General features: G+C 37.0%; 8 protein-coding genes and 1 non-coding gene across 9 annotated transcripts; 5 read left to right on the top strand and 4 right to left on the bottom strand.

Annotated features, from left to right (window-relative positions):
- Window positions 1-2,817: 2,817 nt before the first annotated feature.
- Window positions 2,818-4,274, bottom strand: LOC17898359 (carbohydrate-binding X8 domain-containing protein). The gene is made up of 4 exons (XM_006305588.2): window positions 4,100-4,274; window positions 3,705-3,944; window positions 3,595-3,622; window positions 2,818-3,372 (listed from the first exon to the last, which is right to left on the bottom strand). Exons 1-4 carry the CDS (start codon window positions 4,149-4,151, stop codon window positions 3,105-3,107), a joined length of 588 nt encoding a protein of 195 aa, XP_006305650.1. The 5' UTR covers window positions 4,152-4,274; the 3' UTR covers window positions 2,818-3,104.
- Window positions 4,275-5,770: 1,496 nt separating this feature from the next.
- On the top strand, window positions 5,771-8,796 carry LOC17897405 (pentatricopeptide repeat-containing protein At1g26460, mitochondrial). The gene is made up of 6 exons (XM_006303107.2): window positions 5,771-6,553; window positions 6,916-7,138; window positions 7,227-7,709; window positions 7,965-8,171; window positions 8,262-8,399; window positions 8,498-8,796. The coding sequence occupies exons 1-6, from the start codon at window positions 5,907-5,909 to the stop codon at window positions 8,690-8,692; spliced, it is 1,893 nt and encodes a 630-aa protein (XP_006303169.1). The 5' UTR covers window positions 5,771-5,906; the 3' UTR covers window positions 8,693-8,796.
- A 296-nt stretch (window positions 8,797-9,092) lies between these two features.
- LOC17900697 lies at window positions 9,093-10,183 on the top strand. The gene is made up of 5 exons (XM_006303338.2): window positions 9,093-9,237; window positions 9,346-9,418; window positions 9,621-9,672; window positions 9,763-9,832; window positions 9,908-10,183. Exons 1-5 carry the CDS (start codon window positions 9,121-9,123, stop codon window positions 9,992-9,994), a joined length of 399 nt encoding a protein of 132 aa, XP_006303400.2. The 5' UTR covers window positions 9,093-9,120; the 3' UTR covers window positions 9,995-10,183.
- A 276-nt stretch (window positions 10,184-10,459) lies between these two features.
- On the bottom strand, window positions 10,460-11,877 carry LOC17898193 (14-3-3-like protein GF14 iota). Its single transcript, XM_006303495.2, has 7 exons — window positions 11,745-11,877; window positions 11,345-11,651; window positions 11,179-11,266; window positions 10,995-11,104; window positions 10,759-10,907; window positions 10,614-10,678; window positions 10,460-10,534 (listed from the first exon to the last, which is right to left on the bottom strand). Exons 1-7 carry the CDS (start codon window positions 11,824-11,826, stop codon window positions 10,529-10,531), a joined length of 807 nt encoding a protein of 268 aa, XP_006303557.1. The 5' UTR covers window positions 11,827-11,877; the 3' UTR covers window positions 10,460-10,528.
- Window positions 11,878-12,174: 297 nt separating this feature from the next.
- Window positions 12,175-12,247, top strand: TRNAA-UGC. The gene has a single exon. It is a non-coding gene; the product is annotated as a tRNA-Ala (tRNA).
- A 70-nt stretch (window positions 12,248-12,317) lies between these two features.
- On the top strand, window positions 12,318-13,933 carry LOC17898951 (putative pentatricopeptide repeat-containing protein At1g26500). The gene has a single exon (XM_006306456.2). It carries the CDS (start codon window positions 12,322-12,324, stop codon window positions 13,819-13,821), a length of 1,500 nt encoding a protein of 499 aa, XP_006306518.1. The 5' UTR covers window positions 12,318-12,321; the 3' UTR covers window positions 13,822-13,933.
- A 732-nt stretch (window positions 13,934-14,665) lies between these two features.
- LOC17897481 (COBW domain-containing protein 1) lies at window positions 14,666-17,119 on the bottom strand. Its single transcript, XM_006305087.2, has 9 exons — window positions 16,933-17,119; window positions 16,629-16,846; window positions 16,169-16,283; window positions 15,795-15,884; window positions 15,535-15,696; window positions 15,326-15,445; window positions 15,131-15,241; window positions 14,972-15,053; window positions 14,666-14,889 (listed from the first exon to the last, which is right to left on the bottom strand). The coding sequence occupies exons 1-9, from the start codon at window positions 17,068-17,070 to the stop codon at window positions 14,834-14,836; spliced, it is 1,092 nt and encodes a 363-aa protein (XP_006305149.1). The 5' UTR covers window positions 17,071-17,119; the 3' UTR covers window positions 14,666-14,833.
- A 584-nt stretch (window positions 17,120-17,703) lies between these two features.
- Window positions 17,704-20,905, bottom strand: LOC17898251 (DUF724 domain-containing protein 3). The gene is made up of 8 exons (XM_006304347.2): window positions 20,319-20,905; window positions 19,639-20,061; window positions 19,394-19,558; window positions 19,222-19,312; window positions 18,985-19,142; window positions 18,805-18,886; window positions 18,599-18,715; window positions 17,704-18,485 (listed from the first exon to the last, which is right to left on the bottom strand). The coding sequence occupies exons 1-8, from the start codon at window positions 20,763-20,765 to the stop codon at window positions 17,833-17,835; spliced, it is 2,136 nt and encodes a 711-aa protein (XP_006304409.1). The 5' UTR covers window positions 20,766-20,905; the 3' UTR covers window positions 17,704-17,832.
- A 663-nt stretch (window positions 20,906-21,568) lies between these two features.
- Window positions 21,569-23,358, top strand: LOC17899108 (peptidyl-prolyl cis-trans isomerase NIMA-interacting 4). Its single transcript, XM_023789890.1, has 5 exons — window positions 21,569-21,637; window positions 22,251-22,393; window positions 22,542-22,651; window positions 22,899-23,041; window positions 23,136-23,358. The coding sequence occupies exons 2-5, from the start codon at window positions 22,261-22,263 to the stop codon at window positions 23,176-23,178; spliced, it is 429 nt and encodes a 142-aa protein (XP_023645658.1). The 5' UTR covers window positions 21,569-21,637; window positions 22,251-22,260; the 3' UTR covers window positions 23,179-23,358.
- Window positions 23,359-25,383: the final 2,025 nt, after the last annotated feature.

Here is a 25,383-nt window from a genome sequence, read left to right as displayed (position 1 = left end):
TAAGAGAAGTAGGTTGATAGTCAAAATTAGTTACCTAGATTAATACATCGAAGATATGATCAATGCATGTATAAGATGATAAGGAAATCAATAAATAAAACAGTCATATTTAAACGAAGATGGTCAATCAATGAAGACAAATAAATCGGAAAAACAATATTTAGATTTTTAAAAATTCGGAGGTGTGAAACAGTACTCAGAGAAACAAAATCTATCAAGGTCCACGGAAATCTATATATACAAACAAAGAGGTGTGAGAAAATAACAGGTGCGAAATTTTTAAGCTAGGGGTACAACGAATAAACACAATTTTTGGGTATAAAACTTTGCAATTTTTTGGATCATTAACAAATATAAATAGTTAGATGAGATAACGGAAACAATCTCATCCGTTAGATTAAAACGATGATCCCAGCAACCATAGAAAGTGGGTTTGAGCAACTAATTAACAAAGAGGTAATAACCATTATTACCTTTAGATGATAATGGCTAAGCAAATTTAAAGTCAAATAGGATTGGAAAAACAAAATTTGAAGAAACAATTGTTTCAAGAAAATAACTTTTTAAAATGAAATAAAACAAAACAATCAATAGTTTTTTTTAATAAAAACAAAGAGCTGTAGAATATTTATATATAGAATGAAAGGGTGTGACTGTGAAACATTGCATTGATTAAATTACAGGGGTTTTTATTAAAAGATGCATCCTTTTTAAAAGACACATCCTTTTAAAAAGACACGTTTTTGCTTTTATATATTCCGAGATTAAACAGTAACCTTTAGATCAAATAAAAATCAATCTCAACCGTTAGATTCAAAAGATGACATCAGCAGTAAACAAAAAGTGGGTTTGCTATTATATATAGATTATTTGTATCTTGTAAAAGCTTATACATAATTTAACACAGACGAGTTAATTAACCACAATCTGTTATTTATATAATATTTATTCTTTCCAATAAGTTTTTATGAATTAATCAAAATATTTTTTTTGACAAAAATAAAAAACCAGTACATACAGTAAAACTTATATAAATAAATATTTTTGAGAACATGAAAATTTATTAATTTATAGATGTAGAGATCTTTTGAACATGACAATCTTTAATATATATGTATATTATTAAATATTTTATCATTATAGTTAATATTTTCTATAAATAATTTCAAAAAAAAACAATAATTATCATGTTTTGAAGAGAACACCAAAAACTTTCGATACATTAAATATACTAAAAATTAATCTAACAAAATTAATGTAAATTTAAGAAAACAACACAAAAGCATCATTTACTAAATTTTCTTACATGTATATATATATATATATATATTGATAATTTTACACAATTATTAATTAATAAAATTGAAGATACTATGCAGTTTATAGAGAGTTTTCCAAAAAAAAAATAGTATCTTAATATTTTATCGAATTGTATTCAAAATTACACTAGTCCAAACTGTGACCATAAATTTATTAAATTATAATGACTATTGATCTATTTATTGTGTTTAGTCTTTTGAAAATAGTTACAATGAATTAACTATATATTAAACCAAAAGAATGGCTATAAATATGTGGTTAGTTACATAATTTGTTTAAAGAAGAAAGTAGTGTTAATCTTACATTGAGAAATATCTTGATGTGGAAAGCTAGGTCCTTCGTCTCATAAACTTCCATGGATAGTTCAGCTTTAACAATGCAAGGAGCCTCTAATAAGTTGGTGTGAAAATCAACCAAACACTTTTTAATTTCATCTATGTAAGTAGTCTGTCATCCTATTTTCAAATGAAAAAAGTGTTGTGGTAAAATATCAGGCACAATACAAAACATACTTTAATTTTAAGATTACAAAATTAATTTTATTACCAATTTGGACAGATTAGTTTTTGGATGTTTTCACCTTACACAAACTCCTCCCTTCAATTCAGTTAATAGAATCAGTATTATTGAACAAATAAAACTGAAGAATATCAATCGATGACTACTAAAATAACATTTGAGTTACATATGATTTAATATTAAAAAAAAATTCCACATGTATGCACTCTTTAATCTCATTCTTGTAGCATATTTTGCCATGGATTATTGTAGCACACATGTTATCCATTAAAAACTTTACATTTGAGATAAGAAGACAAACTTTGATATCAAATTTGTTCAGAAAACGTACTTCTAATCATTTTTTCCACTCCACTTGAGTAGCTTAAGCAGTCTAGACATATCCATTAAATATTCATAACAAATACAAATCACTCACAACAACAACTTGTCAATTAAAAAAAAGAGAGACATAAACGAATAAATTAGTCACTCACGAATCACAACAAGTAGTTCTTTTTGTTGCTATGTTAATGAAGTTCTTCCTTCAAATCATAAAGAAGAGTGTAAGCAAAAGATATCAAACGATATTGTCTATCTCCCATTCAGTAGATTCATACGAGTCAGAATCATATAGTTAGATCCAAAAATGTTGTAATAAACAAAAGAAAACGATTATATATATATATATATCCCTTGATGTATATATATTGCCCTCATTTTATGAAGTCATCACTAGTTTTTATACTTGAATATTTCCATTATAATACAACGGATAAACTTGAGGAATCGAAGAGCTTCAAAATAAAGAGCTTACTATTCAAAAGTCATTAAAAATATAAATCTTCACAGAATTAATTGTAAAATCTTTGTTGCCAGATTTTATAAAAATTTAAGTAGGAAAAAAGGATGAAGATCATATTAAGTTTGATTTGTAAGTATTAGAATCGATACATACTAATGGAAATCGACTATGAAAATATTTGTAGTTAAACAATATATATAGTAGATGACATTTTATTATCTTCGTGATGTTGAAATCGGCAATGACACATGTGATGCATAACTAAAGATAAAAATAGGTAAGAAAAAGAATACAAACCAAAGAGAGCATCCTGGATTTACAAAAGAAAGCAAGAAAAGCTCTTGATTATGGTTTTCTATAAACCAAAGTACTATAAAAGACAGATCAAGAGAGAAACTCACGACCCCTACAAAGATTTAAAAGTGGACAAAAATAAATAGACAGAGATGGTTGTCATGATGATCATCTGAGATGATTTCACCTAAACCTTCAAAGCCACGGCAGCGATGGTAGTTAGTAAGATGATCGTCGTGGTTCGGACGGAGAGCTCTTCTCCTCCGCTGGCACCTAAACCGCTGGTGCTGCTGGACGGTCCCATAGTATTTCCAGGAAATGCTAACGTAGACGAAGTCGGACTATCATCAGTAGGTGAGCTGGTTGTTGAATTGCCTGTAGAATTGAACGTGGTTGGATTTGTGGTGCTTGGAGTTCCGGTGGTTGAATTGCCGGTGGTGGGGTTTACGGTTGAGCTGCAAAAGAGTTACTGTTATAAGGACACTTAAATCATCGTCATCACAGTTTCTAAGAATATTTAAGACAAAATTGGTTTATAAGAAGTAAAGATTATGTGTACAAACTAATTCGACAAGTTACTACTGAACTACTCATAACTAGAATCCTCAGAGAGCTCGTTACTAAGGAAAACACTAAGCAAACGATCAAGAACTAAGGCAAGGTCAAGTGAAACTTACCTAGAACTAGATAAACAGCTTGAAGTAGCTGCAAGAACAGAGTAAATATATAATCAGTAAACAATATGTAAATATTACATGAAAAGAAGTTGTTGGTTTAGGAAGAATACTTGAAGGAGGAGAAGTGGAGATGACGGCAGCGCCGTTAAAGTCACAGGTGGCGCCGGTTGGAGCTTTCTTCTGATAGTAACTGTTAACGGCGACGTCACAGTGGTTCTTGACGGTGTTTGGTTGATAACAAGCTCCGGTCGTCTGAATCTGAGTACAGTCAGCACCTCCTCCGCATGCGAAGTCTATCACCTTCTGCAGCTCCGGCTCGCTCGCGTCCTTGCACACACAAACCGCCGCATCTAGTACAGAACAGAGATATCAGATCATCAGTTTAGTCAAATTATAGAAGATGTGTTAAAGATTAGCATTACGAGGGAAACGTAACCAAGAAACGAAAAAATACAAGAACTATCTGAGGCTTAAAGCCAAGAGACAGAGAAAATTAGATGCTTACATGAATAGGTAAACATAAAAGAGAGGAGAAACAGATGAAGCAAAACCGCCATGACTGCTAAAACCTGATCGAATAACTTGTTTAATACCAACAGTGTCACAAATGTGTTTTTGCGTGTTTGTTAGAGAGAGATCTTGATACGGTGGTGGAGCTAATTTGTTATGATAATTCTCGGGTACTAAATAAGCATGAGTATACCCTGAGGCCTAAGTTAAGAAAAGTTCTGATAATAATGTGTGATGACTTGTAAATGTTAGATTTTGAGTAGCCAAAGCAATTAATGTGGGTCTGGAGAGAAACAACAGAGAAGGTGAAAAGCAAACTTGTCGTATAGTCAATGTGTGATTGGTCGGTTTTAACGCACATAATATCGTAGTGGGACTTTATGTGAAGGAAGGAAACTATCTAGCTTTGTTATTTACTAATTTGTCACCTCAATTTACGTACATTTTGATGCATTCTTTCTTTAACTTTTTAAGGATTTAGATAGAGTCTTCTAGCTTTCCACAAAGACATAACAAAAGATATTAGATATGCATGCACACGTCTCCAAAGTGAAAACTGTTGTAAATGTTATTAAAACATATTATACGATACAAATGATTTAAAGATGATTTTAAAGTAAAGCAGTTTGATTTCTAAAGCACTAACGGATGAAAGATAATGGAGAAAAAACAGGGAAAAGAACACAAAAATTGGAAATAGTATAGTCTTGCAAAAGGCAAAAACTTAAGTGTTAAGTACTTTTGAAGGCAAAAGCGGCCGAGCGGGGGAGCCATGTGCAGCAAAAACTTTGCATCCGCGTTACAACACGTGTGATTGTGTCACAAGTCACAAAGTCGCACTAAATCATTAACGTTAATCATCAGAGAATTCAATCCATGGTTGTTGACAAGAGACAACAAAAATTAGCTATACACGATGCCGCTAACGTAAAGGAATAAGAAATAGTACGTACGTAAGTTTTTTTTCCGAAGTCCACATTTTGGGTTGTGGTCGCGTGGTATCGATCTGGTTATTAGAACCGCATGATGACATAGGTTGGTGGGTTCCGTTCACGTTATAAATATGTGCGTGTAAATGATAGATTCAATGGGTTTTTAATGCATGTAAAGTCCACTATGACATATATATATAAAGTTTATTTTTTCTTTTGTTCTGCGCGTACATATAAAAGGTTTAAGAGTAAAATGATATTACGTCGAGGGATTTGGAAATGTATACAACTCGAGTATGATCTATCGTTTTCACTGTTCGTGACACGTTATTCGCTAAAACACACAAAATTGGGGGTCATGATCCCATCTTTTCTAGCTTAATTCTCTTTGACTTTGGAGATGAAACCAGTCTCTTTATACAAGTATACAACCTCTATGGCCGATGAATGATGTGAGAAGGTAGTCTTAGAGAGCAAAATTCCTTCACATATCATTCCTATTCAAATGAATGTCGTGTTTGTTTTCCTGCTGATGTCAAGTATGAAACTCATCACCAACAAATCAACAGCCATGCGGTAAGAGATCAGCTCGCTTAAATTTGTTGCTAATGGGCCGACTCGATGTATTAATGGGCCAGACTTCATACTAAAAGACCAAAACATGTCCGAGCGAGAGTCAAAGGCAACTCCTGAATAATTGACATCACCTTTGTGGGATAATCTCTGAAATGCCACTGTTGTCATCGAGGACAGATCGTCACGACCGGAGCTACTGCTAGTGTAAAAAAAAAACTCATCTGAAAACTCAGAAAACCCTAAACACAGCTAAACCCTTTCCCCCCATAACTAAAAAAACAGATCTTTCCAACAATGGCGTCTCATCTCTTTACCCGATCCCGTCTCTCTCTCCTCAAAACCCTAAAACCCAACCCTCTCGCCTCCAATTCAACCATCAGAGCCATTTCCGGTACACCATTCCTCTGTCAAGACCCTCAGCTCGCAACTGAATCAACAGATCACGAAACGCCAAATCATCAATCAAACTCCACGCCGCTTCCTCCGAACCCAGCAACGGGGAGTCCACTTTACCAAGAGAACTGGCGTAGCCCGATCCCCAACACTCCTTCCTTCAACCAGTCTCTCGTTCCATTGGGATTTCTAAATCAGGCTCCTGCTGCTCGCATCAGAGCTCTCTCTGAGACGCTTGACATGAACGCTCTTTTGAATATGTTTGCTGATTGGACCGCCTCGCAGCGTTGGTCTGACATGAAACAGCTTTTTGAGTTCTGGGTTCGATCGCTTGACAAAAATGGGAAGCCGAACAAGCCTGATGTTAACCTTTACAATCATTACCTTCGTGCTAATTTGATGATGGGTGCTTCGGCTGCTGATATGCTCGATCTTGTTGCGCCAATGGAAGAGTTTTCTGTGGCTCCCAATACAGCGTCTTATAATCTAGTCTTGAAGGCTATGTACCAGGCAAGAGAGACCGATGCTGCCATGAAGCTGCTTGAGCGGTTAGATCCTCTTGAGTTTCTAGACGCATTCCTTTATGTTTGCTTGCTCTACAATGCTAAAGATTAATACTTTTTTCAGAAATGAACACTGCTTCTAAATTACTGTCTAGTTAGTGATTGAGATTTATTACCTATTCTGTCATATATTGTAGTTTCTATGAACACTGCTGCTAAATTAGTGTCCAGTTAGTGAGTGGGATTTAGAACTAGTGTAAAAGATTAGAAAGTTACATGATTGAATGGTTATAGTTTTCGATAAACCAAAGGGTCATCTCTGATAGTGATAGCTGTCACTGCTATTGGTGTCATGCTAATGTATATTTTTTAGTAAAATGTATCATGACTTGATGTAATTACGTCAGGATGCTCCTGTTGGGGAAGGAGTCTCTTCCGGATGATGAATCATATGATTTGGTTATTGGAATGCTTTTTGGAACTGGGAAGAATGACGAAGCCATGAAAATTATGGATATGGCACTGAAATCCGGTTATATGTTATCCACCACAGTCTTTACTGAATGTGTTCGTAGTTGTGTAGCCAAAGGTAGGACAGACACACTGGTCTCCATCATCGAGAGGTGTAAGGTACAGACAAGTTTTTGTTATCATCTGTTGACGTTTGAAGCTTTTGATGTCGCTTCTATCAATAATAATTTGTATTCTTGTTTTGCAGGCTGTTGATCGGAACAAGTCACTTTGCCCTAGCTGGATATTGTGTAATTATATTGCAGAAGTTGCAATCCAAGAGGATAACAGCAAATTAGCATTTTATGCGTTTGAATTTATGTTTAAGTGGATCACTAGAGGTGAAATGGCTAGGCCCTCGGTTATTCTTTCTGTTGATGAAGGGTTGGTAGTAGCTGGTCTTGCAACTGCTGCTAGGACATGTAGTTCATCTTTAGTGGAAGGATCATGGACGATTCTGAAACAGAGTCTGCGTGGGAGGAAGGCAGCCAACCCTGCATCTTACATTGCAAAGATAAATGCCTATGCATCGTTGGGGAATCTGCAAAAAGCTTTCACATCACTTCATGAACTTGAATCCGCGTATGCAGACTCCGAAAAAGAAGTTGTGGAGGAAATGCTTTCACCGTTTACATCCTTATACCCGCTGGTTGTGGCGTGCTCTAAGAAAGGATTTGAGACATTGGATGAGGTATACCTCGACTCTTTCTAAGGGTAATTTTTCTACATATTCTCAGTTTTCTTCGTAACAAGAATTAATGTAGGGTCATAGGCTAATTTACTTAGTAGACTAGGAAACTTCTGAAAGTTTAATAGAACAATTCCAGAAAACCTGTTTATCGAAGTCGAGCATCATGGTCTGAATGTTAATGCATTTTAGAGTGCAGGGACTAAGCAGATATAACGTTTAGCTGATCTGACCTTGCACTGTCACATAATCCACCAGGTATACTTCCAGTTGGAGAGTTTGAGTCAAGGTGATACGCCATATAAGTCTGTTGCTGCTCTAAACTGTATAATTCTTGGCTGTGCAAACACATGGGATCTGGATCGTGCTTATCAGACGTTTGAGGCAATAAGTGCTTCCTTTGGGCTGACTCCTAATATCGATTCATACAATGCTTTACTATATGCATTTGGAAAAGTCAAGAAGGTGGTGTTTTCGATATCAACTCACTCTTTAATATTCTTTTTTCATGAATGAACAAGTAGGCCTAACGACTCTATCCTATTTGCTTTGCAGACTTTTGAGGCCACAAATGTGTTCGAGCATTTGGTTAGCATAGGTGTTAAACCTGATTCCCGGACGTACTCGTTGCTGGTTGATGCTCATCTCATTAACCGGGATCCCAAGTCAGCTCTGACCGTCGTTGATGACATGGTAAACCAGAGTTAACAAACAAAAAGTAACCACTATGAGAGAATGAAGTGTTTTGCTTACATGGCTCTGAGAAACTAATGCATGTTCCAATTATACAGATCAAGGCTGGATTTGAACCCTCCAGGGAGACATTGAAAAAGCTCAGAAGGCGATGTGTGAGGGAAATGGACAATGAAAACGATGATCAAGTGGAGGCATTGGCCAAGAAGTTTCAAATCAGGATGGGAACAGAGAACCGCAGGAACATGCTGTTCAACATAGACTACTCCAGGGGCCGAGCACTAAACAATTGAAATCCAAAATGCGTCTATATATAATAAGTGTGTTCTCTCATATCAGCATTTTTTATACTTTTATGGGATCCTCAAATTTGTTTATTAAACCAAAATTTCCATAACTTACATGATTTAATTTCACATTAAAAATCAGCGATAAATGTGCACGTAATATCATTATCTTTCATTGAGAAAAAGATATATTATCTATTCAAACAATTTACAATAGCTGTATGAGAATCAGTATCCAGTTTCCACTAACTGGCCAATTGCACCCTCTCTTTTGCTTATTTGACATTTTCGTCTAATATAGGCCTTAAAGATGGGCCGCCCCAGTACAGAGATCCAACAAACTCTGCTGTATAATATACCCACAACAATGCACAAACAGATTTTGAGAAGTTTTCTACACATTTTTGGGATCAAAGCCACAAAACCCTAAAAAAATGGGTGGAAGAATGGACGAAAGTAGCGGAGGGAAAGAGAAAGAGGAAGAGCCAGACGGCATGTCCGTACACTCTCCCTGTAAAGCCTTACCTTCATCCGCTTCCTCTCTCTCCAAGGTCTTTCTCTTTTTCCTCTATCTCTCTCTCTCTCTCTCTACCATTTTATTCCTGCCTTATATGCTCTGAGATTTTAAAGGTTCCTCTTTTATTGGATTGCTTTCTCAGGAGCAGTCGCAGGTTGAATTAGAGCTTAGGTTATTAGAAGCTCTTGAAATCTATCCTCCTGTTAAACTCCGAGGCAAGTTTCACAACTCAAATCTCAATCCTTTAGCTACTTTTCTATCATGATTGATGCTTCTGCAAATGTTTACTCTTTTCCATCATGCTTGTGATCAGAAACCGTTATAAACCATTAACAAGGCTAATCATTTCAATGTCTCTTGTTCTTGGGGATTGATCAGTTCTTGCTTTTTTACTTATGGGATTATGATGGTGTGCAGGGATACATCGCCACTTTGTTCTTTATGGTATGATGGAGTATCTTGGAAGAAGGTTTGTTTTGTAGAGTTTCTTTCATACTTTAATCGAATGAGCTCTGATCGTTATTGAACAAGTCTTTCTATCAACTATTCTTGCCCATAGCTTTGACCGACAGTTCACAGCGGATGAGGTTCTGCAGCTACTCGATCGTTTTTACAACATCGAGATGCTGGTGAGTATTGTGTCCCATAGCTTTAGTACTTCTTGGCCTTGTTTAGAGTTAGGCTAATTGTTTTAATCTTTTCAGAAATCAGACGATGAGGACATTGACATTCTGAATCATGAAGAAGACTTTACTTTGCCTCAGAGTTTCTTTGATAAGGAAGAACAATGACAGAGCAAGAAGAGGAGATCTTTGTTTCATTTCCCATCTTTTTGTATATGGTTAGGTTTTGTCCTCAACTCTTATGCTAAGTCTTCTTTTCTGTAAATTATGCAGTTTGAATGTCCATCGACCATCAGCAATAATGATGTTTTTTACTCTGTCGAAGAGTTTAATAATCATAACAAGCTTTTTTGTTTTGCTGTTTACGCTCTTTTCATGTTGACATTCAGAGTCTGTGTTTGTTCGTTCATTTGACAAATCTTTAGTATACACTTAATTGATCTGTATATTTGTAAATGTATAACAGCAAAAGCATATCTGATCCAATCATAACATAATTGCATAACATAAAATACTCGATGACATGAAAATTGACAACATAATAATGAAGAAAAGTAATACAAAAAAAGAAACAATATAGGATTGACTTCAATTGTCTCTGACCCCATCTTCCTGATGAAACCAAGCTATGGAATTTAAAGGAATTTGCCTCCCCCTTCTGGGCATCGAATCTAATCTCATTTCACCTTCCAAGCCCTTTGATCAGTTCTGGAAACAAACAAACAAAACAACACTGAGCTTTGACCAAACAAAAACAATCCATATTCTTCATTTTAAGGTGAAGTACCTCAGTGGCTTCGGCAGGCTTAGCCTGTTCTTGCTTGGGTTCCTCAGTCTTGATGTTGTCTTCCCCTGAAAACATATATAAAACCGTTTCTTAAGCTCAAACAGTTTGAGACATCATGTGTGCTGTGTGATTTTTTTAGACAGACCTCCATCTTCAGGAAGATCAGAAGTCCAGAGGGTGAGGTTGTCTCTCAGGAGTTGCATGATCAAAGTGCTGTCCTTGTATGACTCCTCGCTTAGAGTATCTAACTCCGCAATCGCCTCATCGAAGGCTTGCTTAGCCAAATGGCAAGCTCTGCAACAGTTTTCTAGAAACCACATCACAACAAAGTTGACACTTGATGGTATATTTTATTAATTAATTGATGTTTTAGATTGAGACCTTTCAGGAGAGTTCATGATCTCATAGTAGAAAACAGAGAAGTTGAGAGCAAGGCCAAGACGAATGGGATGGGTCGAAGGAAGCTCAGTGCTTGCAGCTTGTGTTGCAGCCTAATCAAAGATAGATGCATCAGACCAAAATTCTCCTAATCTACAAGTGTTTGAGAAAAAAACATATTCAATACCTCATAGCCTTTGAGCGACTGTTCAGCGGCTTCCTTCCTCTCTTGCTCGGTCTTAAACTCAGCCAAGTAACGGAAATAATCTCCTTTCCTACAAGTTCCAGATAAAATTTTAGTTTCATTTGTAGATGATGATGCAAGAAAGCAAGACGAGTGTTTTTGTTATCACATCTTGTAGTAGAAGACGGTGGCTTCCCCTGAGGTAGCGTGAGGGATGAGATGCTGATCAATGATGGTGAGAATGTCTTGACAAATGTTGGCGAGCTCATCTTCTACCTTTTGGCGATAACCTTTGATATGTTTCACGTTTGATTCATTGCCTTTGGATTCTTCCTTCTGCTCAATCGACGACATTATCCTCCACGAGGCTCTTCTTGCTCCAATCACATTCTTGTAACCAACAGACAATAGATTCCTCTCTTCCACCGTCAGCTCACTGTTCACCCTCGCCACTTTCTTCATCGTCTCCACCATCTCTGCATATTACATTACACCAAATCTTTAATTCTCAGAGATTCTCGCATATATATATATATACATATAGACAAATGAAATAGACATTTTATTACCGTCGTATCGCTCGGCTTGTTCGGAGAGCTTAGCCATATAGACAAAAGTCTCTCTCTCTTTGTCGGATCCTGAAGAGGACATTTTGTTCCGAAAATTCGTCTGAAAACAGAGATCTTAGTTTATCGGTTTGTGTTTGTTTTCCTAGGTGAGATAGATAAATAAAAGAGAATAAAAATGATTTCGAAAGAGGAGGGAGGGAAAGAGAGAAATATAAAAAGAGTATTGAAGATGGTTCGCAAATGGCGGAAGAAGACTAAATCTCAACCTTGAGATCCGAGCGCGCCTCTGTGTCTGCGCAATTCCTGGGTTTTTCTTCGCTGTTCATTCTAACTAACTTAACGAACTTTTCGTTCCTTCATGACACGATATGATTTATGTACATATATTTTATTTTTATATTTTGTTTTAATTACGACTTCAAACGTCAATGGGGATGTAGCTCAAATGGTAGAGCGCTCGCTTTGCATGCGAGAGGCACGGGGTTCGATCCCCCGCATCTCCATCTTTTTCACTCACACTCGTAATTTACCCTAAATAAATGTCTTATCTCTATTTTTTGAATTCGTCGGCAAACTCATGGCTATCGCCGTTGTTCCTTGTCGGAGGATGATTAACATCGGAAACCCAATTCGGCGATTCTTAATTCTCAACAAGCGGTTCTCCACCGAGTTAACTCCAACAACAACCATCACGCCCGTAAACCAAGACCATCTCCTCCGCGTCTGTACGATCCTCTACCAGCAACAAAACTCGCCTGATTCACGTCTCGACTCGAAACTCTCCTCCACAAAATTTCAACTAACTCACGAGTTCTTCCTCCAAGTCTGCAACAATTTCCCACTCTCGTGGCGTCCGGTACACCGTTTCTTCCTCTATTCTCAGACTCACCATCCCGATTTTGTCCACACCTCCACTACCTCTAATAAAATGCTCGGAGTCATTGGGAAATCGAGAAACATGGATCTTTTCTGGGACTTGGCTCAAGAGATCGGGAAGCGTGGATTGGTTAACGATAAGACGTTTCGGATTGTGTTGAGCACACTTGCTTCTGCTCGAGAGTTGAAGAAATGTGTCAGCTTCTTCCATCTGATGAACGGTTTTGGGTATTTGTATAATGTGCAAACGATGAATAGGGGCGTGGAGACTCTGTGTAAGGAGAAGCTTGTTGAAGAAGCTAAGTTTGTTGTTATTAAGCTGAAAGAGTGTATCAAACCTGATGAGGTTACTTATAGGACGATGATTAGAGGGTTTTGCGATGCTGGTGATTTGATTGAAGCTGCTAAGCTTTGGAATTTGATGATGGATGAAGGGTTTGAGGTTGATGTTGAAGCTGGTAAAAAGATTTTGGAAACATTTTTAAAGCAGAACCAGTTCGATGAAGCTTCCAAGGTGTTTTACGTGATGGTTGCGAAAAGAGGTGGTGATTTGGATGGGTCTTTTTACAGGATTATGATTGATTGGTTGTGTAAAAATGGTAGGATTGATATGGCACGTAAGGTGTTTGATGAAATGCGTGAGAGAGGTGTTCAGGTTGATAACTTAACTTGTGGGTCGATAATTTACGGGCTATTGGCTAAACGGAGGGTTGCAGAGGCATATCAAATGGTGGAAGGGATTGAGAATCCGGATATTAGTATCTATCATGCATTAATTAAAGGGAATGTGAAGATTAAACGGGCAAGCGAAGCGACTGAAGTTTTCAGGAAGATGATACAGAGAGGATGCGAGCCGATAATGCATACGTATCTTATGTTGCTGCAAGGACATTTGGGGAGAAGAGGAAGGAAAGGACCAGACCCGCTAGTAAATTTCGATACGATATTCGTTGGAGGTATGATCAAGGCAGGGAAACGGTTGGAAACAACAAAGTATGTTGAGAGGACGTTGAAGAGAGGGCTTGAAGTTCCTAAATTTGATTACAGCAAGTTCTTGCAATGTTATTCTAATGAGGAAGGTGTGGTTATGTTTGAAGAGATGGCCAAGAAACTTAGAGAAGTGAGCTTGTTTGATTTGGCTGACATATTCCAGAGGTATGGAGAGAAGATGACTACAAGAGAGAGAAGGAGAGATAGATAAATTAAGTTATAGACAGACACAACAGTTCTGACATTATTGTAAATACAAATTTGAAGTTTCTTCTTTGTTTGGAAAGCAATGGTTGTCTCAAACAAGTAGACAAAGAGAAAAAGGTCCAAGTGATTTTAGAAACAAATGGTGACATTGTTTGTTTATGAAATAAAACTAAACAATTCAATAGAGTAATCAACGAAAGTAAAAGAAACAAGATTATGGGTATCAAATCATGAATTGTCTCTCTGGCAACAAACTAAAACTCTCTAGGTAATCCGAAAAAACTATATGTCTTATGCAACGACCTTTGAACTCATCACAGTCTGCGGGAACTTCAATCTTTAATCTTTATAAAACTATTCTTATCAGGATTGTAATGGAAGACATATAAATCACCACAATAGAGCGATGGTGCGAAGATAAACCCACCCGTACCTAAGAGTAGTGCCTTTGACGCCTAAGCTATTCCAAAATCCAATTCTAAAAGTTATTTTCTTCAACGATTCATGTGTTTTCACCATCCTGATCCATATAACCCACACATCAAGTGTAAATGCTGTGATATGAGTGGCTATGGCTAGTTTCCCCTTTGATCATCTTCCATGGCTTTTTCTCTCCCAATGTGAACACTTGATTTTGAGACGATGGGTCTTGTTGATGGCCATAAAGTCTTTCCGTCATTCACAACACTCTGTATTGATCACGAACTGAATCATACCCGAAAAAACTTTTTACGGCCCTTCCCCTTGTTCTGATACTTGGTAACGATATGAAACTACCAGTGTTGGGGTTAGTTACGATTTGCTCTAGACCATATCCAACGTTTACCAGTCCATTAGCATGATTATAATAGTAAAACTAAATAACCTTACACTGTTGTTACAAATCTATAATACAAAACAACTGATCAAGTTAACAATTGATATAAAGTATTGTGCATGACGTTAAAACTTAAAAGCCAGATGGGAGAAAACCAAAATAGACCAATCTGGTTGTCACTGCAACTTTGTGTTCTCCTTTAGGGTCTGCAATCTCTTAGTCCGCTTCTAAGAACTTCTTCATCCAGTTTGTGTCCTGTATATTTATTCAGTTACTTGAATCAGCAAGCAGAGAGAAAAAGAGTGTTGGGAGCAATGATGCAAAAAGGAGATATGACCTATAAATACTATTTTGTTCGTCCGGTTCTCTTCCTCGCTCCATTTTCGCGCTGGCACTATCTCATATATCTCTCTAACAGCCTGCGCATATTTAGTAACCAACATGATTGTGAATGACATTCTGAGGATCTCAAGACCTTAATTCATGACTACATTACCTGCAATATATGCAGTTGGTCTGAGTTTTGAATGCTCAACACAGCCTTGCAACGGTATATATCCATCTCCAATTTTTTATCCCACAGAATTTCCTCTAGCCATAAACGAACCTGTCAAACCGAGAACAAGTTGGTGTATCACGAAGAACACTATTTCTTAACTAATTGTCCAAGATTGTTCAATAAATTTGCTACCTTATCGAGGTTTATAGGTTGCGGCTCGCTGATGCATAGAGTCCTTACCCCACTATCGTGAAGATCTGTCGTCGTTAATGATTTATTTGCTTCCAGCAGGGATTCCAGACGACTAACATGCTAATTTCAACAAGGAAAAAAAAACTCAGTTTTGCAGTCAAAAGGATGAATAGAAATTGAGAAGAGATTACTAGTTTCGGAGACTTAACAGTTGAATCATATGCCTGGCAGTTTAATATATTGGACAAATCAACTTGGCACCTAACAGACCGGATAACATTGGCGAGTGAGTTGATGGAATGAATCTCCTTCTCCAATTCATCAGACTCCTCTTGAGAAATCAAGTCCACCTTGTTCATTATTATCGTGTCCTACAATACGAATAAAACAATCTCATCATGATGAGGTGAGATATAAGATGCCGAAGGCGATAAGTCAGTGTACCCATTGGTTGTCACAACACGATTACCGCAAATGCTATTTGATTAAAAGCCTCGGGAAACGAGGATGTGTCACGGCGCTCATTGAGCTGAAAACGAAGATTTTTTGCATCCACAACCTGTTCAAGCAGCTAAGTCAGTAAAGGCATTAGATAAAGAAATTCCTGAGCACTACATTACTGGGGAGAGAGTATTCAAACTGAGACATGTATCCTATAAAGAGGTAACCAGATAAAAAACGAATCACTAGCTATATATGATGAATAGACCTAAAACTAGTGTGGATAACACAATTCGATGTATTTGATTCCATCTGCTGTGTACAAGATGATACTAGAAATATAAAAGCAACGCCAAGCTTAACAAAGAAGAAGTAAATGAGATTTAAGAGTTCACTACTCACAGTAACAATGCAGTCAAGCTTGACTTCTGATTCTAACTGTTCATCCAACCAAAGGATAGAAGCCAGTGGAGCCGGATTTGCTAAACCTGTAGTCTCCAGCAATATATGATCAAGTCTGCATTTGAGAAACCAAAAGCAGAACGTCTAATAAATCAAATATGCATTGTCTCAGATTCAACTAGTAGTTGGCAACTACCACTCAGGAGAAGTAATATTCCGAACAGAGGACTAAAAAGAAGAACAAAAGAGAAATGCCAAAGCTTCAAATAAGATTGACATATAAGCCTATGCTTTGAGGCTTCATTAAGCCTTAACCAAATTTTAGAGCTATAACGATAACAACGATCATCACAGATATCTCAGTAAGACTATAAAATTAAGCAGAAGATCATAAATGTGGGGACTTCGCGAGCTGAACAGTTTAGAGTTCGACCCAATATAGAGGAAAAAGAAAAAGCACCTGTCTTTTCTCTGAACAAGCTGCTCGAGAGCTTGAACAAGGCTATGCTTAACAGTACAGCAAACACATCCATTAGCAAGCTCAACCCATTCCTCAACAATGGCACCTTCTTCTCCATCGTTTATCATAGCCCTCTCAACTCCAATCTCTTCCCCAAACTCATTCAAAATCACAGCGATTCTCTTCCCATGTTTCCCATTCAGTATATAATTCACAAGCTAAGAATAAAACCAATCATATTACACCACAGTCAACAATCGAAAACCTGAAATCATCGAAAGGAAGAGACTTTCTCATTACTTACGGTGGATTTTCCCGCGCCGAGATAGCCAGTGATGACACTGACACCAACTGAAACAGCGTCGCTTGATGAGAGATTCTTTCCGACAGAAACATCCGGTCGGATTTGAACAGCCATCGGTGGCTCTTCTTCATCTTCCATTTTGCACTCCCTCAGCCTCCTTCCTTGAGCATCGCCGGTTTATGCAGAGACGCCGTAAGAGACTCTTCTTCGCTCAGGCCTCAGAGCTTCGTGTATGGGCCCGAGCCCACATCAACTCGGTTTGGTTCGATTTAATTTGCGGTTCGGTTGAATTGCCAAACCCCTAATTTTATAACAAACCAATCTCTTGCAAATGGTATTATAGTTTTTTAGTTTCTCCAGGAGTATACCAATGTGAGCTTCAATAGGTTGTTTCTTCAGATTCAAGGATCCAGGAGGAACTAAAAGGAGAATAGAGAACTTCAAGGGAGAATGAATTCCACCAGTAGCCATAAGGCCAATTTGTTTCCTGTCCTCCTCGAGTCAGCCATTTCTGAAGGCTTTGAGCAAGTAGAGTTTCTTGTGTATGATGCGCTTTAGTTGCTTCGGTCAGCATGGATGCAATGGAGAGGGAACAGTAACATCTTCTATTGAGGAAGTATAAACGTCTTTAACTATGGTTCTTCACTTTTTCATGTTCTCACCCATTTCAGTTTCCCCTTGGAGTTGCTTAAGCAGATGCCAGATCAGGAAATTCGTCCTAATATCAGCATTTCAGCCTTCAACGACGCATTGGTAACATCAATAAGAGAGTTGTTGAATCGGTTCATAGAGATCATCGTTAGTAAAACCATATGCGGAAGAAGATCTCAGACAAGTCACTTTACATCTACTTCATTTTATCCTATTAAGAGCTTAGTACGACATTCATTTCTAACTTATTTACCAGGGAGCCAACACAGATGTTAAAAACTCCAGCTCTACATCTGCAATCTCTTGATCAATGATTTCGGCACAAGATTTCATTTGAACAATCTTTTTGTCCGCAGTTTCCTTCTTCTCTTTCCCAACCGCTTCTTGTCTCTTCAGCTCCAAAATCTTACGTTCTAACTCGACCATTTCTTCTTCTACTTTGTGCCTTTCGGTTTCTTCAGCTTCAATCTTCTTCTCAAGACATTTTCTTTCCTCCACTTTCTTTGCTCGCCCATCTTGCAGAGACAGCACTTTGTCGATCCGTGACTGAGGGGTTGCAACGTCGAAACCATGCTTCTCTAGCTCGGCAAAAGAACTACTGAGGCTACTTAGTTTACTAGAAGAAACATCAAGCCGCAGATCTTTGACTTCTTTTAACAACCCATAGAAGCTCACCATCATACCTACAGCTGACCATTCCCGGATATCTTCTTTAGCCTCCACCAATGGGGTGAAATGAGGGTTCTGTGGTACTATTTTGTATGCCTCCTCTGCTTCATATGTCTTCCAAAATGGCAGACTCTTTTCAAAAGGCAGACTCATTAGTGTACGCTTTGCTTGAGGTTCCTCAACTTCAGCAGCAGAATTATCTACCACATTTGGGATCTGATCAGAGGATCTCTCTGCATAAATCAATGCACAATAGAAAAAGAAATTGCTTTAGCATACACTACATAAATTAATGATGTGTCTAAGCTACTTTGAACAGAAATAACTTTAGTATAGTGAACCCAACCGGTAGATGGAGTAGATATATTTATCCAAGCAGAGAGAGGCTGCTCATCAACATCATCAATGCATATGTTACTACTTGTATCATTGATCTGAGCCTTTGAACCATTGCAAGTTCCATCTACAAATTAAAACCACTGATATGGTAAAGATTTGGCAAGAAAAAAAAGAAAGCCAAAACTATTATGGCTAATGCGGATTTAGACATACCAGTTGCATCCACGTCTGAGTTGTGTCTTTGTTCTCTTTTCCTTTTTTTGCTATTATCTTCGCCATTCTCCTCCTCAGACATCTGCATTGAAAAATTAATAAAAATTATGAGGCTAAGATAATAAGATCATCTAGTGAAAACCGGGAATGGTAAAGTTTCACATGATGAATTAGCTTTACCTCCTGTCGAGTTGGGCTACTTTCCAAACCATTCTGATTCTTCAGTGGCTCAGGTGTCTTCTTTGGGGATTTCTTTCTTTCACTTAAAGCCTCTGCTTGTTTCAATGGTGTTGCCGTTATGACCGGGGACGGGGTTACAGGTGAAACAGTTTCTCTCGCTGAACAATGACAAAACATTATCGATCATTACTCGTGATGCAGAAATTAAACACAGGGAGTTAAGAAAACTCAAGTTACCTATTGATGTTACTTGCTGGGTTATGACTGGAGGAGCTTTATCATTCATCATCACAGCATCAGGTCTCTTCTTTCCTAAATCTCCAGTGGCCTATTTCCAAGTAATACAAATGTGTAAAACAACATCGAAGGCATAACGATAACAAATGAAACTAGTGAGTGTCTAACTTACAACTGAATTTTCAGCTTCAGTGAGTGCCATGTCAATCTCCTCAGGATTCACGGAACTTCTCATCTGCTTTGGGGCCATTTTAGGAGTCACTGGCTTAGCACCAGAACAAGAACGAATTGGCTTATTCCTTAGGACGTTTGGAGGAGAATCTTTTATGGGTTTTGGCTGAAAATAGAAAGAACATTACAGCACCATTTAATGCCAATAAACCAAATAATGTTGACTGAAATTAGTGTAATCGATACCTTTGGATCCTCAAGCCAGACTCCATCTTCCCACACCATGAAAGGCCTGAGATCGGAGTGTTTAAATACTGTTTCCTCCTTTGTAGCCTCTAAGCTAACCATGTAACGTCTATCATGGAGAATTTTCCTGACCTTCCCTTTATACCATCCTGAACCACGCAACGCCTCTACACAATCCAACAATGAATACTTGTCAACCGAAGAAGGAGGTGGTATGGGTCTAACACGGCGCGAATCAACTATCTTGTTTGGTCTTGCCTCATCACCCTTGGAGCTCAAGTACTTATTCCAGTCCTTCACAATGAATTTCTGTTTATCATCCTCATCAGTCTCTTGGATCATCATTGCAGGGAACCACGCAACATCTTTGGCAGAACTAACTTCCACCATAGTCCCGGAGCTAAACATGGACTTGTCCAATTCCTTCAAGGACAACATATATATAGAAGTTAAAGTCTACTCTAACATCTCAATCAAAGCTAAAACCTTTACCCATTTTAACCTGACCATAGCATATAACAAGAACAAGAGCAAAAAAAAGTGAGACAACTACAAGCAAAAGCAAAACCAGGTTTAAGAAAGATCCTCTCAACTGTTGAACCCTAACACCAACAGATCAAAAACAGAGAAAAGTTGCAACCTTTTGCAAAAGAAAAAACAACAAGATTGAGACCTCGTACCTTAATTTCTGGTCGGACCCATTTCGACCCAGTCCAGTTAAGATGAACACGCAAATGCTTCCGCTCGAACTGTATAATGTCAGGTGGTAAATCAAAGTAAACCAAATAGTTCTCATCCTCCAATTTCTTTACGACCACACCAGTCCACCACCCGTCTTTGTGGTCAGCATCCACCACCGTACCTTCCTCCAAAACGACGTCTTTCTGTCGATTCTCCTCCGGAGGGACAGGTCGAATAAACCTCTGTTCGATGTGTTCGATTAGGGGAGACGAACCGTCCATGTCGAGCAACGTCAAGTAACGGACACGAAGCTCTTCGCTTGCTAAACATCTTGGGGCTTCCTCTAAAATAGCTCTGAACCAAGCACCTTCGAACCCTTCCTCTTCAGAACTGACTTCAACTTCACAATCTTTCATTATCTTCTTCGTCGTCGTTTGCTGCTCCATCTCTCCGGAATGCAAAAATGTGGCTACTTTGCAGGATTAACCAAAACCCAGATCCCAAATAACCAAAGAGAGACACAAAACCCGCCTTTTTGTAAAACCCTAAAAATATCACTCCAATTTCTGAATATTTTTGGAATACAGCTTTACAGTGGAAGCAGAGACCCAAAAAATTACGAAAAATAGAAAAAAAATTGGGAACGCCCTTTTGTTTTTTCATTTTCTTTTTTGGCGCGACAGATATTACGAAAATAGTAGTATTTGGATTAAGAGTATCTTATTGGGCCTAAAGGCCTCGTGTTATAATTTTATGATTAACCAGATATACAATCTCAATTAACATTGTTACAAATCTTGCAATCATCATCAATTTCATCATATATTTTAGTGCCAATTCCCTCCAAGGCTTTAATATATTTTACACTTTTTACTTTTACTAATTAGTTATCTTGTCAGCCTTCATTTTTTTGTCTCTACAGGATTTGTACGGTACGAGTAAGAAGAGACGACCAACCCAGATGAGTCTCATTGACTCAGAAAATACACTTGTGACTTGACTAAAGACTTTTTTTTTTTTTTTTTTTTTTTTGAGGACGAATTGACTAAAGACTTTGATCACATCCTTTGCTTTTTTTACCTATGACGACAAAACTTTGGTAAAATGAACTCTGACTCGCATATGTGATAGAGTGTTAATCTTTTAAGTAATCCGGAGCCCGAGTAACATATGGGGCCAAGCCCATATCAATATATGGGTTTAATATTCCGTACTGAGATATATTCTGATTCGCCGAGACTCTTAAGCGAACAATTCTCTCTCTCTCTCTCACACTCGGATGCTCGATTGTTCAATCTGAAAGAAGAAGAACCTCAAGGTAAAGTTCTCGTCTTTGTAAATTTCTTAGCTTGTCAATTCAGTTTTCATGGTTTATTGTCTCAATAGATAGAGTCCCCTTTGTGTTTTCTCCGATGGCAAAGATGGGTTTTGTTATTAGTTGGTCAATTTCTCTGATTTCTAGGCTAGAAATTGAAAACTTGGGTTAGTGTCATTGGCGCTACATCTTCCGCCTAAGAAATCCTTTTATTCCCCTTTTGAGATATCATCCTGTGTTTGGACGCACCGATTCTATTTTGGGCTCCTCGTGTTTCCATTGTCGTCGAAATGTTAAAAGTACTCTTTTTTAATAAGTAATTTTGTTGTGTTTTGATCATTCTGAATTTGATGGATCTATGCTTACTAGGTGTTTGATTAAATGCCTTAATAATTCCACTTGTTTAAACATGTTTACCAATTCTATATCTGCTTCCAGTATAGATTCCATGTCACCTGTATTTGGCTTTGTTTCTACATTTAAAAATCTACTGGAGTTGTTTCAGGGTTTAGGGGGTTTAGGGTTTCAGTTCCAGGGTTTACAAGATGTGAGTGTTGTTTAAACCCTTGAAATTTGATTATTGTGGTAAACTTAATATTAGGTTATTTCTTTACAGTTTAAAGTAGATGGGGAAGGACGCAAAAGCTGGTGGGAAGGGTAAAGGAAAGCAAGCAAGTGGCAGTGATGAAGCACCCTCCAAGGGTAAAGGCAAAGCAGGAAAAGCTGCTGATGGTCTCGGGACATGCACTTATGTTAAAGGTTTGTTTTTCTTTTCAGTTCATTTCTGTGCCTAATACTTGTGTCTTTGTAAAAAAATTGTTTCGAAATCCAAAATTCTTTTACAACTTGAGCGTTTGTGGTTCAACAACATACAAGTTTTTTCAAAACTGAAATGGCTTTATTTCAGCAAGACATGTTTTGTGCGAAAAGCAAGGCAAGATCAACGAGGCCTACAAAAAGTTGCAGGATGGTTGGTTGAGCAATGGAGACAAAGTTCCTCCTGCTGAATTTGCAAAGGTGAAATTCATTCTTCTTTCTTTTTATTTCCATGGTATAAAACATCAATCTAAGATAGTTCAGATAGTATTGTTATTCTATCTCTAGCTGTGACATCTACATAATTTCTGAAACCCATTTCATTACCTTATACTTCATAATCTTTCTTCGAGTCCTATAAGTTTTAGTTTTGGTTAGCTATATTTCCGTAAATGTGTGTAATGAATGGTGGAATCTCAACACGATTTGTGCGTGGGAACTATATCAGATTGCAGCAGAGTACTCAGAGTGCCCATCAGGGAAAAAAGGAGGAGATCTTGGATGGTTCCCTCGTGGAAAGATGGCAGGTCCATTCCAAGATGTCGCTTTCAACACACCTGTTGGAGTCACCAGTACACCTTTCAAATCAACGTATGCCCTTATCCCATCTCTTCTTTCATTGATCTGATTTTGGCTTTATTATTAGTGGATGATGAATGTGATTGTGCGGTAATTGCAATTGCAGGCACGGATATCACATTATCTTATCAGAAGGTAGGAAGAACTGACAGATCTCAGCTCTGCTACTCTTTCATGGATGTTGCTACTGTAACCTAAACGAAAACACAGCCTTTGTTGGTTTGGCCGAAATGGTTTTACAAATTGTTTTTTAAAAAAGTCTTCTCTGTCGTTTTGAATAATGAATGTTCCAAAGGCTATATAATATATGTCGGTGTTGATCTCTGATATTATTAGCTCGTGGTTTGATAGATACTTTGGCTTTGGGAAAGTTAGAATTTACACCTGAGAAGAGGTCATACATAGATGTGAACACAAGTGTGTGAACGGATAGGTAAATGCATGAGCATATGAGAAAAATAAAAAACAGAGAAAAGAGACGAAGTGTAGTGTGTGGTCGTTGACTTGTTAGTGTGAATCTAGCAAACGCATATACAATCTTATGATTGGTAATTGCGTAACCCCCAAATCACCCATCCACTTTTTATTAAAGAAACAATAAATATGTTGTCGTAGTATGACAAATTTCAAAATAAGCAATTAAGCATTGCAATGACTTTACGAGCTAATACTTCCAACTTGCGACTTCTTCTTCAATGCAGTCTCTTTACATATGTTTAACAAAAAAAAAAAAAAAACAGAACACGGAATGGGTGCTTATCATAAGTACTAGACTCCAACAAGGATTTGATTCTACAGAATAAAATCCCAAAGGGATGCCTAGAAATATATTTTTTGGAAAAAGCAAATGGGAACACAAAGACTATTTAACCGTAAAGACTAAAGAGTGTGGAAGAATGCAAAATCAAAAGCATACATTTTAATTTTACTAACATGTAATATTGTGAAAATACATAAAACCAATCATAGATATGATGTATCCAATGTTAAACAAGTACAAACAATTATTCCTAAAAACATTCAAAATCTCTTTAAAAAATCTGAGTTTATCACAAACTATCATAAGTCTATTTGGTTAGCTATAACGAAAGCTTTATCTTTGGTAAAAAGGGAAAGACCAAATTAAAAATCCAAAAAATTGTATAGAAAAAGGAGAACACTGCAAAAGTTACAAACGTGTTTTTGATTTGACGAAAACACCAAGATACGTTGCATCATAAATGGATAATTATGCAATATTCTACATTGTGTAAAAGCAATGATAACTCGATCGGTCTCAAAACGTGTAAACCTTAACTTAAACAACTAATAAACAAGCACTTCAATATGACTTTGCGAGAGAGGAGACAACATCTAGATAATGATGATTTACTATTAAGTTTAAGAAAACAATATATTTAGGCATAAGTCTTTTACATGATACTATGATCTAGTCAGTCAAGTCAACACCTATATTTACTTTTTAATGTTTTAACGAAGTAATGTATGTGTCCTTAAAGTTTACATATCCTACCCATGCAAAGTAAAATAATAAACTATCAAATTATTTTTAATTTGATTACTTTATGTACAAACATGAACTTCTCGATTAAATATTAGTTTACTGATTTTTTTTTTTATATAAAAATTGTATACGATTTTAAAAGTTGTTAGCTTTGTTGGTTAAATTTGATTAATGAAATTAATTAAAATGAATATAAAAACTTCTAAAAGAAAATAGTATTATAATACGTTTTAACTATCTTTCATTTTCTATTTTTTTCTAGCAATAGTGATCGTTATATTATTGTCGGTTTTGATTGTCATTTTTCCACTTGCATAAGCCAAAGATTAGAGAACTCTTTGGACAAATGGGAACAAAAAACCATATAAAAGGGAGGAGCCACACAAAAACATCCACGCTTTCCCATTATCTCACGCAATAACACAATCTCACGATCCCAATGATGTTTATCTCTCTAATCTTAAAGCATAAACACATTATACAATTTTGTTTTCCTATTTACGGACTTTTTTCGTTCTTTTACCTTTGGATGGAGGAGTTTAATATTATGGTTTTAAATTAATCATAATAATAACTATTATTTCTATATTATTGAGTTAATTAATGTGGTCAGTGAGTTCACTCTCTCATGACTTCATTAATAATAGGATATGGTTTCATTAAAGGGTGAATTAAATTTTTATACTCAGTTGACTGAAAAATTAAGAATATAGCATTGATAAGTGTATAATTAGTTCTCTCTCATCAACTTGTATAAGTGGACAAAAATATCCTTTCGCATCTAACAAATTATTTAGCGAGATAATGATATAAGTATCGACAATACTGTTTATCAAATACATAAGTAAAA

This window comes from Capsella rubella, unplaced genomic scaffold (assembly GCF_000375325.1).
Source record: "Capsella rubella cultivar Monte Gargano unplaced genomic scaffold, Caprub1_0 scaffold_1, whole genome shotgun sequence".
NCBI lineage: Eukaryota > Viridiplantae > Streptophyta > Magnoliopsida > Brassicales > Brassicaceae > Capsella > Capsella rubella.
The sequence above is the reverse complement of the archived record's forward strand: the minus strand, read 5'-3'. Positions and strand labels throughout refer to the sequence as shown.

Coding starts and splice junctions, on each gene's coding strand:
- LOC17898359 (XM_006305588.2), bottom strand. CDS start 4,151: ATGGCGGTTTTGCTTCATCTGTTTCTCCTCTCTTTTATGTTTACCTAT. Junction 3,623..3,704: donor CTCCACTTCTCCTCCTTCAA/GTATTCTTCCTA, acceptor CTGTTCTTGCAG/CTACTTCAAGCTGTTTATCT. Junction 3,373..3,594: donor AGCTGTTTATCTAGTTCTAG/GTAAGTTTCACT, acceptor ACTCTTTTGCAG/CTCAACCGTAAACCCCACCA.
- LOC17897405 (XM_006303107.2), top strand. CDS start 5,907: ATGGCGTCTCATCTCTTTACCCGATCCCGTCTCTCTCTCCTCAAAACC. Junction 6,554..6,915: donor GCCATGAAGCTGCTTGAGCG/GTTAGATCCTCT, acceptor TAATTACGTCAG/GATGCTCCTGTTGGGGAAGG. Junction 8,172..8,261: donor CATTTGGAAAAGTCAAGAAG/GTGGTGTTTTCG, acceptor TTTGCTTTGCAG/ACTTTTGAGGCCACAAATGT.
- LOC17900697 (XM_006303338.2), top strand. CDS start 9,121: ATGGGTGGAAGAATGGACGAAAGTAGCGGAGGGAAAGAGAAAGAGGAA. Junction 9,673..9,762: donor ATGGAGTATCTTGGAAGAAG/GTTTGTTTTGTA, acceptor TCTTGCCCATAG/CTTTGACCGACAGTTCACAG. Junction 9,833..9,907: donor TTTACAACATCGAGATGCTG/GTGAGTATTGTG, acceptor TAATCTTTTCAG/AAATCAGACGATGAGGACAT.
- LOC17898193 (XM_006303495.2), bottom strand. CDS start 11,826: ATGTCCTCTTCAGGATCCGACAAAGAGAGAGAGACTTTTGTCTATATG. Junction 11,652..11,744: donor ACAAGCCGAGCGATACGACG/GTAATAAAATGT, acceptor TGTAATATGCAG/AGATGGTGGAGACGATGAAG. Junction 10,679..10,758: donor TGATCTTCCTGAAGATGGAG/GTCTGTCTAAAA, acceptor ATATGTTTTCAG/GGGAAGACAACATCAAGACT.
- LOC17898951 (XM_006306456.2), top strand. CDS start 12,322: ATGGCTATCGCCGTTGTTCCTTGTCGGAGGATGATTAACATCGGAAAC.
- LOC17897481 (XM_006305087.2), bottom strand. CDS start 17,070: ATGGAAGATGAAGAAGAGCCACCGATGGCTGTTCAAATCCGACCGGAT. Junction 16,847..16,932: donor TCGGCGCGGGAAAATCCACC/GTAAGTAATGAG, acceptor TTTTATTCTTAG/CTTGTGAATTATATACTGAA. Junction 15,242..15,325: donor AACCTATAAACCTCGATAAG/GTAGCAAATTTA, acceptor TCGGTTTGACAG/GTTCGTTTATGGCTAGAGGA.
- LOC17898251 (XM_006304347.2), bottom strand. CDS start 20,765: ATGGAGCAGCAAACGACGACGAAGAAGATAATGAAAGATTGTGAAGTT. Junction 20,062..20,318: donor GGGTCCGACCAGAAATTAAG/GTACGAGGTCTC, acceptor TTGTCCTTGAAG/GAATTGGACAAGTCCATGTT. Junction 19,143..19,221: donor CCAGCAAGTAACATCAATAG/GTAACTTGAGTT, acceptor GTCATTGTTCAG/CGAGAGAAACTGTTTCACCT.
- LOC17899108 (XM_023789890.1), top strand. CDS start 22,261: ATGGGGAAGGACGCAAAAGCTGGTGGGAAGGGTAAAGGAAAGCAAGCA. Junction 22,394..22,541: donor GACATGCACTTATGTTAAAG/GTTTGTTTTTCT, acceptor GCTTTATTTCAG/CAAGACATGTTTTGTGCGAA. Junction 22,652..22,898: donor CTCCTGCTGAATTTGCAAAG/GTGAAATTCATT, acceptor GAACTATATCAG/ATTGCAGCAGAGTACTCAGA.